Source organism: Antrostomus carolinensis, unplaced genomic scaffold, assembly GCF_000700745.2.
Source record: "Antrostomus carolinensis isolate BGI_N321 unplaced genomic scaffold, ASM70074v2 scaffold1935, whole genome shotgun sequence".
In the NCBI taxonomy this organism is placed as follows: domain Eukaryota; kingdom Metazoa; phylum Chordata; class Aves; order Caprimulgiformes; family Caprimulgidae; genus Antrostomus; species Antrostomus carolinensis.
Window position 1 is genome coordinate 46,885 of NW_010318217.1, and position 12,463 is coordinate 59,347.

The 12,463-nt window shown below is 41.4% G+C and overlaps 1 protein-coding gene across 1 annotated transcript in view; it reads left to right on the plus strand.

Moving 5' to 3' along the window:
- TEDC1 (tubulin epsilon and delta complex 1) overlaps window positions 1–12,463 on the plus strand; it is a gene marked incomplete at its 5' end in the record, with an annotated part of 71,973 nt that overhangs the window by 46,221 nt on the left and 13,289 nt on the right. The window contains 2 exons of the mRNA XM_010168795.1: window positions 621–707; window positions 3,568–3,780. Coding sequence (XP_010167097.1) covers window positions 621–707; window positions 3,568–3,780 — 300 coding nt within the window. The remainder of the gene's footprint in view (window positions 1–620; window positions 708–3,567; window positions 3,781–12,463) is intronic.

Here is a 12,463-nt window from a genome sequence, read left to right on the forward strand (position 1 = left end):
GAGGGGACTGGAGATACTGGAGTTCTGAGTATTCTACAAGTGTGGGAACAGCACGGGAAGGGGATACATTGGACTAGTGGAGGCCCCTGTATATCACAGTTGGTTGAGGAGACCCAGTCAAAGACCAGCAGTGTGAGTTTTAGCTAAGAAAAGGCTGTACGTGAAGCTTCCAGGCTTCACCTGGAAGAGAAGAAGGTGTTTAGACTTTACAGCCTTGATAAATGTGAGTGAATATATAGATGAAAAAAGACTCTTGGAGAAATGTAGCTTACTTTGGTAGTCAAGAAGTGTAGAAGATTTGAAGATTGTCATGCACTGAGGCCTTAATATATCAGAATTATGGCTCTTTGATCCCTCAAAACAATGTGGAAACTGACTTTTATGTATGTAAAAGCAGAGGGTGTGTGTACATTTGGGGTGAGGAATAAATCAATGATGCTGGGAAAACTGTTTTACATCACATTTCTGCAGCTGGTTTTACAATTTTCTTGTAAAGCAACCCACTGTTGTCCCATGTACCACTGACATTCTTTTTGTAATGTAGACCAAACACGTGTTTCATTTAGTTCACAAGTGACCAATGTTACCTGATTTTCTTCCCTTTGTCTCCTTTCCTCTAGCTGTTACAGCTTATGGAGTCTGAAACCATGCAACTAGAAGCCTTTCTGGAGTGGAAGCAACTGGAACCAGTTTATTGGCAGTGGATGGTAATGAATCAAACTAATTTCAAAGGGTGCAGCTTTCTTGACTCTAATAAATAGCTGACCACTTCCAAAGGCCCTTTCCCACAAAAATAAATGCTGTGAACCAACTGTTCAACAGCACTTGAGAAGTTTAAAAAGCTTTTGGTAAAGTAAGGAGTGTTTTCTTAGTTTTCCTTTATCTCTCTGTTTTTCCTGAGTAAGACTCACCTAGCTAAGCTGAGGAGTTGCAGGGAAGAGTGACAGAATTTCATAGTTAACATGAATGAAAATGTCTGATCTTCATCTCTTTAATGTTTTTTAAATGCAGCAATTGTACATCTTGTTAAAATTAAATGGCTTTTCAGAAGAGGGCATCTAAGCTTTATTGCAGAACAACTAAATTTGCAAGTAGCTGATATTGAAAACAACTTCATTTTTCCCAACCAAATAATGTATTGAAATTGCTGATTTCCCCTTGAACTGTGTTGAATGATCATAAGAAAATCAATAAGCCTTTCTCTGTGCATCTTACAATTTCTCAAGTGAGTGTAAACGTACCATCCATCTCGCTTCCTTCTACAAGTTTTGCCCATTCACAGTTGCTGAAAATAATTCTTTAGGGCACCACATTAACTGAATGAGTTTACAAAATATTGAGATCAGTGAGCTGACTCTTAATGGCCTGTATGCCTTGTTCTGCACTAAAAGCAAGGCAAAGGACTGTAAAATCACCTCACCTGTCTTGAAGAGTACTTCCAATACAGAGCCATTCAAATTACCATTAGTTACATAATGGTTTTTGCTTTACATGTCTACCATCTTATTGTTTGGAAAGCATCAACACTAGCAAAAGCCTGGCTCCAAATAGGCAAATTGTAACTGCAAATGTTACAGTATTTCAGTGTATGCACCAAAACCTTTGCCTCTGATACCTGGAACAGTGTGGGGGCTACTGTGAGAGTTAGTGTGCCACCTGGAGTTAAGTCCTAAATGCAAAAAACCTGACTAGCACATATTTTTAAATCATTCAATAGGCTGGATGGTGAATTTGCCTTTTTGTTTTGTTTTGCTGGTGATGGTTGTTGTTCCCAGGTGCTGTAGGATGTATGGGAATGAGATGTCCTTTGAGGATACAGTAGTTTTCTCTTTCCTCTTAACCCATGTTTTGCATTGCTGATCTGATGGATGGGATGAGTCTTGCATAGCTACTTCCAGGTCTTCCTGACTGCAGTAATGTTACTTTAACATTCTGTCATGTAATGAATTGCCAATTAAAAAAAAAACAAAAACCAAAACCCAACACAACCTGAAAAGCTTTGTTTTATTTCCATGCAGTTGTTAGCCGGTCGGTGCCCAGAACATGTCTGTGTTGTCATGATCTGGGCTGTTGGTCAGCATGAGCTGCTGGCCTCAGCGCTGCTTTGTGCCCATTTGCAATGCTGATGCTTGCTGAGAAAGGAGGTTTTGTAGGATGTCTTTTGCCATTCTTGGCTGTCTTAGTGTTTTTTCTTGTATAAGCCTAAAAATCTCTTGCTGTGAATTAAGCCAGAGTTTTTAATCTACCTACAGAGAAGAGAGAGGAAGAGGGGGAAAAAAAAATCCCTTCTTCTTTATAGCAATCTTTTATATAAGCGAAGGCCGTTAACATGTCACTGCTTTTCCAGTCCCTGTTTCTAGGCTAAACAAAACTGGTTCTCTTAATGTCTCCTTATAGGCCATTCCCTCAAACTTCTGATGGTTGTTGCTGCTCTCGTGTGGGACTTTCCTTCCCATTTGTCAGTGTTTAACCCATAGCTCAGTGTTACAGTCAGCACTCTTGTATTGCGGAGGCTTGTGTTTATACTTTCTAAAATGGTACTTGACTTTAACAGTATAACATTAGTGACTTCTGGTTTTCTGACATTTCTTTCAGCAGTATTGCTGCTGAGCCAGTAATTATGCATTTGGTTTTTCCTTGCCTGTGTGTAGACCATGCTGTTCAACTGCTGAATTTCCTCTCACTGTCTTCAAATTACTTCTCCAATTTCTAAAGATAATTTCGAATGCAAATTATGTCCTTAAAAGAGATTGAGTTCTTCTATGTAATGTCTTCTTGATAAAAATATGGAAATAAATATTGAATACTCTTTGAGTGAGGAGGCCTGGGTCCTTTAGTTATGCTCTGCTACCCTGGCTTGAAAACTGCGTGTTTCTACATAATCTGTGCACCATGGTGTATAGGTACATGCATTTCCAGGACTCTGAAGTTATTTGGCATTTTTTTGAGTATTTCAAGTAATGGTTGCTATCTCCAAAGGCAGTTGCAGAATTAATTATAGAACCACCTAGGTGGTCACGGTCAAGCAGAGCTGACAAGAGCTCCTGACCAGCCTGGAGCAGGGATCTCTTGAGGTTCCTCAACTTGTAGAGTTTTACATGGGCACAAGTGGTCCTGTGGGTGTTACAATTTACTGTGCCACATAGCAAATAGTCTCTCCTGAACAGTGTAAGCACATGTCTCCATCCTGGTCATCAGTTTGTTACAAAAAGCCATAGAAGTGCATCCAGCCTCAGAGTTTGAGGGGAACGGGTGTATCTAGAGCTTCTGCAGTACTAATGATCTCTTTCCCATTAGTGTTACTTTATGCTTTAGTGCAGTGGAGAGTAGCTCACAGTATGCAGTGCTTTCTAAAATAAGCTAGGTTAGCAATGTAAGTTTTCTGTTAACTCAGAAATATGCTATAGGGAACTGAGGAGGTTACCTCCTAAAATAACTCTGAAATTGTAGAGCAACTGTATGCTGAGATGGCAACAGTGAATTCCTAGTTATGAGTTACCAGGAAGATGTTGGGGGGGAACTATTTTAGCTCCTGCTAAAAAGTGACTTTTATTGGTTTTCCTTTAGGAAACTGTGTTAGATGATATGGCTGGAGAGGGAAATATGTCCAAGTCCCAGGACACCCATGTGGAGAAAAGCGAGCTGCCAAAGGTGACCTCGTGCTGTCCCTGGGCTGACAGTCTGACTGGGCAAATTGACAGGTTATCCAGAGAACTAATGACTCTCCATGACCAACTGCACGAGCTTGTAACTCGCCGAAAGGCGGCCTGGTGTGAGAAGGTAAGGCTTTGGGTGACATTCTCAACCATTAGCGACTTTAAGATCCTATATTTTTCAGCTGTCTTGCTACAGCCCATTCTAGGGCAGCCTCCCTGTTGCTTCTCTGTGTCAAACTTGCTGCAATCTTGCTGTCAGATCTACAGTTACTTGTCTGTTTATGCCCACAGCATGCCAGGTGCTCCTTCAAACACAAAGTAGGCATCTGTCCCAGAGAGGCAGCATGCTGAAACAAAATAAGTGTTCTTTTGGAAGGGAAGGCATCAAAGGATAGGGGTTGCAGAGGAGAGAAGAGAAGGGGAAGAAATCGCAGCAGCCCCTGGAGGGGATCGAGGCAGCAGGTTGAAAGCATCGGTAATGGTTATAGTGAGAAAAATAAAGATAGGTGTTCACAAGGAAAGGAGGATGGGAGAGGCCAGAGCTTGTCATCTTTCAGTGAGTTAGTAGTCTTTGAAATGTCTGACAGGAGAAGGAATAAGAAGGATTTGAAACCTGTGAAGTGAAAGAAGGGACTAAGCATAAGATTTGGTGGAAGAACAGACTGGCTGTGGGAGGCTGGCTGTGGAGGAAGGCAGGTGATACAAAGGAAGTGTGCACGGTATTCGCCGACACAGGGATGGGGAGACACTGGGAAGCACCCGAAGCGGGTGGCAGGGCATAAATAAAGGAGCTGTTAATGTAAATGTAGAAGGTGAATCTGAATATTAACATTTTGGCACAAGGAGAAGATGAAGATGCAGGTATAAAAACTAGTAATTTTTTTTCAGGCATCAAGAAGAAAGTAGGATACCAGTGAATCTGTGAAACCTGGGGGTAAAGAAAAAGTGAAAGAAACAGTTGGGGCAGATAGAGCAGTAACAAAAATGCTGCTATCACTATTCTGTGTCTGTGTTCACCCAGGAGAGGGGATGTGTTTGCTCAGTTTTTGCTTGTTTTGGTTTTTGGGTTTTTTTAGATTGAAGTGTTGGTAGACAGGATTATAGATCCACTGACAAAATGAAAAGTGTCAGGTTGTCAGATCAAGAGGTATTTGCCCAAGAGTTCAAAAGAGTCTGGCGTGGAAAAAGTGTGTGGAGAGCTGATCCCTCTCTCTTCCACTGTAAGGATAAGGAATTAGTTAGAATCAGTTGGATAGAGACAGGCACGAGGAACTGCTGCTTCACCCAGAGTATAGAACTTACTCCCACAGGGTACTGTGGATATAAGCAGGTACAGCGATTCACAATCTATTGGACACATTCTTGGAAGAAGAAATCCATAAAAGGCTATTGAATATACCGATATTAATTACAAGCTTAGGAATTTGCAGAAGTACAAATTGTTTCAGGATAGGGGAGTATTCTGAGGAAGTATCTCCATATATTTACCTTTGTTTTACAGTCTTCTCTAGGCACTTGCTGTTGATCCCTGTCAGTGGTGGGGTACTGGACTAGGCAGGTCTCTAGTGTCATTGGATTTGGTTGATTTTATGGCAAAACAGACATGACTGCAGGACAACTCAGACCTTGAATTCTAAAAATAACATTTCCAGTACGTGATTTCCAAAGCAAGATATGCTCTGGCTCCTTTTATATATAGCAATATATATGGTGTTAAATATTATAGAATTTGGGTTGTGACCCAAGTGCAGGACCTGGCACTTGGTCTTGTTGAACCTTGTACAATTGGCCTCAGCCCACTGATCCAGCCTGTCCAGATCCCTCTGCAGAGCCTTCCTACCCTTGAGCAGATCAGCACTCCTGCCCAGCTTGGTGTCATCTGTAAACTTACTGAGGGTGCACTCGACCCTCTTGTCCAGATCATTGATAAAGATATTAAACAGAGCTGGTCCCAGTACTGAGCCCTGGAGAAACACCACTTGTGACTGGCTGGCACCTGGATTTAACTCCATTCACCACCACTCTTTGGGCCCAGCCATCCAGCCAGTTTTTGGGTTTTTTTTTTAGCCCAGATACTCCCATCCAGTATCTGCAGGAGAATACTGTGGGAAACAATGTCAAAGGCTTTACTAAAGTCTAGGTAGACAGCATCCACAGCCTTTCCCCTCATCCACGAGGCAGGTCACCTTGTCATAGAAGAAGATCAGGTTAGTGAAGGAGGCCCTACCTTTCATAAACCCATGCTGACTAAGCCTGATTGCCTGGTGGTCCTGTACGTGCTGTGTGATGGCACTCAAGATTATCTGTTCCATAACCTTCCCTGGAAGCGAGGTCAGACTGACAGGCCTGTAGTTCCCTAGATCCTCCTTCTGGCAGTTCTTGTAGATGAGGATCACATCTACTAACCTTCCAGTCAACTGGGACCTCCCCAGTTAGCCAGGTCTGCTGATAAATGATGGAAAGTGGCTTGGTGAGCACATCTGCCAGTGCCCTCAGTACCCTTGGGTGAATCTCCTCCAGCCTCATAGACTTGTGTGTGTCTAAGTGGTGTAGCAGGTCACTAACCATTTCCCCTTGGATTACGGGGGCTTCATTCTGCTTCCCGTACCCATCTTCCAGCTCAGGGGACTGAGTACCTGGAGAACAACTGGTCTTACTATTAAAGACTGAGGCAAAGGTGGCATTAAGTGCCTCAGCCTTTTTCTCATTCTCTGTCACTGTATGTCTGCCTGTATCCAGTGAAGGATGGAGATTTCCTTAGCCCTCCTTTTGTTGTTAATGTAATTATAGAAACATTTTTATTGCCTTTTACAGCAGTAGCCAGCTTAACTTCTAGTTGGGCTTTCTTCCTTCTAATTTTCTCCCTGCATAAGGGAGTTGCCTGCCCCTTCTTCCAAAGGTCATAGAACAGAATCTCCTTTTTTCCCATTTTTCTACTTTAAATATTATATAATAATAACTTTTTTTTAATGCTTAAATATGCTAAAAAGAATAAATGATCAGTTCTTTATTGTACTTTGAAATACTCAAATTGGATTTGAGTGATGGTTGGTCAGGTTCCAGGTGTTTCCGAGATTCAGTGGATGTCATATGAGTTTATGACTGTGGGAAACAAACGGAGTGCATCTTAGTGTGTTGTTAAAAGGGTGGTTTATCAGAAGTCCCTCCTCTTCTACATGCCCTGGAACAGAATTATTTTGTAATGCTACATGACAGCATTTTCTGGAATGCTGGGGGTCAGATGACTCTCCATCAGTCCTCTTTATATCAGCCCTTCCTTTGAATAGCGTTGCTGCTTATGTGATGCTTTCTGCTTGTAGTCTGTCTTTTCTCCCCACAGTCAGGATGCTTGCTGGATGCAGACTCCTCTATCTATTGTGTGTTTCTGCCCCCTTCAGCCTTTTCCCTGGAGAAATAAGCTTATCAAATCTTTCCTTCTATATTATTTTTTTAGTCAAACAAAAGAGAAAATATAGTGGTAGCTAAAGTGCTCATTATCTCTAACTTTGTATCTTGCAATACTGAGACATCTGGAAATTATCTTGGCTCTCACAAGTGTGCCTGGCTGAGGGACAGTACAGTTTATTATAGCTCTTGTGCACACTACCTTGTACTTCATGAAAAGACGTGATAATCCACAGAGTAATTATGTCTGTTGTTACCAGTAGACCCAATGAGTAGAAACTGTTCTGAAGAGAAAAACTGAGGGCACGTGATATACTGGCAAAGAGAGAGCACAGTTTTTGCAGAGAGGAATCATGAAATCTAAAATCTGTTGGAGCTCTTTGAAGGGACCAGGGAGTATGTGGGCAAGGGAGGTTGGTTTGATGTTTAATTGTATTTACAAATGACATTTGATAAAGTCTCTGAAAAGATTCTCAACAAAAATAAACTGCCCACGAGGCTGTCTTTCCTTTTACCCTCAAGCAAACAGCAGAGCAGGAAGCAGAGAGGAGGCAGCTGTGAGGGGTTTGTGGAGGTGGTCACCAGTGGAGCTGCACGTGCCACTCGGCATGTGTATCACTGCTCCAGGAAAGGAGGTCGATAGTGAGGTGCCCAGGTTGAGATGAGACTGAATCCCTGAGAGTACATGTGAAGGACAACAGCAAGGGATTGTTGAGGGCCCTTGTACTGAGTAGTGAAGCAGTAAAATGTCAGGTAATTGGATGGAGATAAATCTAATAAAATGCATCTGAAGGGAGAATCATAACTTTACATGTGTTTTTTTCTGTCGCTTGAATGAGCTCTTAGGGTTATAATGATAGTCCTGTGGTAATGTCAGTGGTCAAAAATAGCAAACTGAATCCTAAGAATTGTTAGGAAAGCAGAAGAAAGCAAAATTTTAAAAAAGATGTGGTTGGGCTGAAAAGCACAGGGAGGGAAGTAATGATGACCCAAGCTGTGAAAGTGTTTTTCTGCAAAGGAAATTTACTTAGGTTAGAGCTCCTTGCACTAGAAGAGGAGAGAATGAAGAGGGGGTTCTCATGATGGGTGAACCTAAAGGGAATTACTGGACAAATTAATGAAGAAAAAAATAATTGTTAAGCAATATACGTGAAAAATATTCTCTGGTCAGGGAAGTCCTTCAGCTGCAAACTACTGGAGTTTAGAAAGTTGTATCTTCCAATGATATACTGTTTTATATATATATATGTGTGTGTGTGTGTGTATAAATATATTTTTATATATATGTGTGTGTATATATATAATGTCTATTCCTAAACTTATTCCCTTGTTATTTGCTATTAATGACTATTGGAGATAGTGCTGGGTTAGATAGAAATTTGATATAACAAGGTACAGTTGCTCTTTATTTACATCCAGTTTTGAGCATCACATTTCAGGAGAGAAATTGAGGAAAGCCAGGAGAGAAAAATTAAATCATAAGTCTGGAATATAAGGTCTTTATGTTAAAAATTGAAAGACTAAGGTGAGGTATATGAGTCTTCGAATAGGAAGAAGTTTTCTGTGGAGGAAAGATTTTTATTTTTATTTTTTTTTCCCCATGTCCTCAGTGAATGGGACAAGAACCTGTGTAAATTGTAACACAGAGTTCTAATTGGATACTAAGGAAAAACATTCCTAATGCCCAAGGCAGAGAAACATTGGAGTAGGTTGCCTGGTAAGCTATGAAGTCTCCATCCTTGGGCCCTGCACAAACCAGGTTATGCAAATATCGGAGATGGCTGAAGAGTTGGACCTGCTCTAAGACTGTGGATTTGGCTTGAATACTTGAAGTCTGTTTCACTGATGAAAATCTGTGATTTACTTATTTATTTAAAACTATGTAGAGGTATTTCAGGTGTGCTAAAGTAATTGCTGTGCCACTATGTCTGGTTTGTGCCAATAAACACAACTGCTTATTCAGGATGTGATTTCAGGGGCAGTATGTATTTGTTGCAAGTTTGATCTTGTGCACTGTGATTCTGGTAGTTAAAACATTGATCTTAAATCTTTCAAAATTGAAGAACTTATTTTCCTTATTTTCTTTTGTCTCTTTGTTTGTTTCCTTATTTTCTTTTGTTTGTTTCTGCTTACCCCCAGCTCTTTCTTTAGTTGTGTGCTTGGAATGACCCTGAAACCATTTCCCCTTTTGGGGATGTTCGCTAGAAGACGTCTGAATGTTGCCATGGGATTTGGGTGATTTGTGGAACCTTGATTAATATGACATTTTAACTGATACCCATCTCTAACCAGCAGTGTGTTCAGTATCTTGGAGGAGAAGAGGCAAATGACAGAGGTGTGATCTGAATATGGGGCTTTCTTACTGTTAGCTTTGTTCTTTTCCATGCAGTATTGGGCAAGTAATTGTTACTCTGGTGACATTTTGGGGATTTGTAAGTGATAAAAAAGTTGAGTGAAATGATTAAGCTTTAAAAAAGTTTATCCTCTTGAAAACAAACTTAACTGTAAAAGATGAAAACTGCTAATTCCAGAAGAGAATTTGGTTGTTTGTTTGCTTTTTCATTTCTGAATATTTCATATTATCTACTCTATGTGAGGGGGGATTTGATTTCAGGCTCTCTTAAACATTTGGCATCCACAAGCTGGAATGCAGAGTGTTTTGCCTCCAAATGATGATCGTTTCAGTTTTAGTCACATAAATGCTCACACCATACTGAGCTTTTGTTGAAACTTGGGATATTATATCTTGGGATCCTCTGTGTTCACTAGCTTTTAAAAGCAAGACAGACTCTTTTGAGATGGCTGTATGATGGGATGGAGCTTGCTCATGCATAGGCCTGTGAAGCATGACCTGCCTGGAAAGACTTAGAGCCATTAATCTGAGCTTGAACATGCTCCCTCCACAGTAGAGTCCTCTCCAGAAATACTTGTGTGCTTGGCTTATATTGTACCTAAATACCAAGAGTTGAGACTTAGAGGTTCTAATCCCTGGCCTATATCAGACTTCCTTGATGACAGTGGAAGAGCACACCAAAACCTACCTTTTGTCTTTGTTTCCATATTTTTCTCCTGATCAGTCACCTCCTTTTCCATTCAGTAAGAATGCAGCACTGCCCATTCCACAAGAGGTGCCTCTTGCATTCATAGTGTGTTGGGGAGGGTGGCTGTATGCGAGAGGGATGTTTTGTTTTCTCTCGATGGGTAGAGGGTAGATGCAGGGGTGGTCAGTGGTGGTGGCAGGAATGACCTGGGACACTCCATCAAGTGGGGATGGCGGGGCTGAAATGCAGAGAGGCTTTCACTCCATCCCAAGAGTCCTGTGATTCACTCAAACTTTTTGCCATTGCCAGCTTATCAGAGCACATTGCTGGAGACCTTATAGAGTCTAATAAAATCAGATTTTTTTTTTTTCCAAGGATCTTATATTTGTAAAATACTGAATGGTTTTTGATGCACTTTGATTTAAGACTTCACTATTTGAAGTAGGGAAGCAGCTCCAGAGGTTGATGCTGAAACACAATCCTACATCCTTCTGGTTTTGGTTGGGGTTTGTTTGTTTTTCTTACCGAGACTGAGTTGAATTTTATCTATTCAAACAAGTTTTTGCATTTCCCAAGTTTTTCTGTAAGCCTTGTAATGAATTGGAGAGGGAAGAAGAGGAGCTGTGGGTACCCTAGTAGCGACTGCCAGTGCTTGGTGGCTGTGCTGTGTGTGCAGCTAACCTGCATGAAAATAAAGGTATGTGCATTGTATGTATGTGGATGAGGGAAAGAAAAAGTTTGATTATTTTCCCCGCTATGTGAATGGTGAGGTGCAATGGTGGGGGCTGGACTGACTCCTGGTGTGCCCTTCTCTGCTGGTGCAGGGCCAGGTTATGTTTCTGCTGCCTTAAAACCAGGGCTTGTGGCAAAGGGGCAGCTGAACTCTTGCTGGAGAACCCTCTGAAGGCTTGTCAAAAGTGCTTCATTTTTAAAGCAAACTATTCACATTTAATCTTTGCTATTTCTGGTGTTTATTCAAGTTCTCTGGGCTTTCTGCTAATATAAAGATGTTGGTGTAGCAAGTAGTTAATTATCCAGGCTGTCTGGGGTGCAGGAAGTGGAGGAGTGGTAGGGAATGGTTCAGTGCCGGTGTATTTCCTCAGTCAGCACATTCCCTTCCCCAGTCCCAGAGCATTTCTGTCTTCCACTTTGTGTTTGCAAACCTCCATCTGGAGCACCAAGCAGCTGTCAGTGGAGCTTTTCATGCAAAAAGAAATTGAAGAACTCACAAGGCCACAAGAGCAGCTTTTGGAAACGCATGGTTGGCTGGGCCCAGATGCCTGGGTTGGAGGAGGAAACCCAGAGAGATGAACAGAAATATCCATCAAAGGGAGCAATGGAGGACATGGACAGGAGGATGGCAAGGAGAGACAATGCAAATGGCTTTTATGTGTAGTTCTTCTTTAGTAAAAAGTAGGATTAAATTTGCTGCTGATGGAAACGCCATGGTATTATCAGATTTAGGTTACTAGAAAGCGTGGATCTGCTGTAAACAGTAGGAAGTAAGATCCTAATGTTTGTATTCTCTTTTTGCTCATGTCTTTTCTTGCATTGGTTTATTTGTCACTCATCAATATTCCTAGCAGGAGATCTCAGGCTGCTTACTTCTCATAAATGCCAGTGGAGACTGCAGTGGAGATCCAAGTGATTGTTCATGGAGGGCAGTGTGCTCTCTCTTTTCTGTTGGACGGAGGAACGAAGCCATCTCCGTGCACGGGTTCTCCTCTTAATAGAAGGATCTAACATTTGTGTTAGACCTGAAGCCCTTAGTTATCCTGGTTTAAGGCTGGTGTGCATGTGGAAAGTTACTGCAGATAAGCAGAGCTGGGAGATTTTTCAAAGAATCTTGCTTGGTTCTGAGAACTCTGTGCAGGTTGGTCAGACTTGAATAGTCAATGTTAAGCTTGCAGCATACAAAGAGATGAAAAAGATAAGTATTTATTCTTCATTTGCAGATGGAACTTGCTGTGCAGATTGCTGAATGAGTACTGAACTGTGAGAGAGACAGAGAGACTCTCAGTACCAGTTGCTAAATCAGCAAACTGATTTCAAACACACACAAAAACTGTAACTGAAAATAAATTACCCAGCCTGACATTTTTCATGGGGCTTATATATTCTAAAAGACTGCAGCTCCTTAGGGAAGAGAGAAACATCAAAAACTGGAGTGCTGTCTCCTGTTTTGTGTGCACAGCTCTGGGGGTTGAAGTAAGTGTGGGTGAAAGTTTTTCTTGCTTCCCAAAAGATGCTGTTTTCCGTTCCTTTGCCGAAATGCAGAATGTTTGCTCAGGCGACAGGATCAGTTAAAGTATAATCAATAACCAGTGTTAATATTTTACTCTCATTATTTGCCAAGACTTT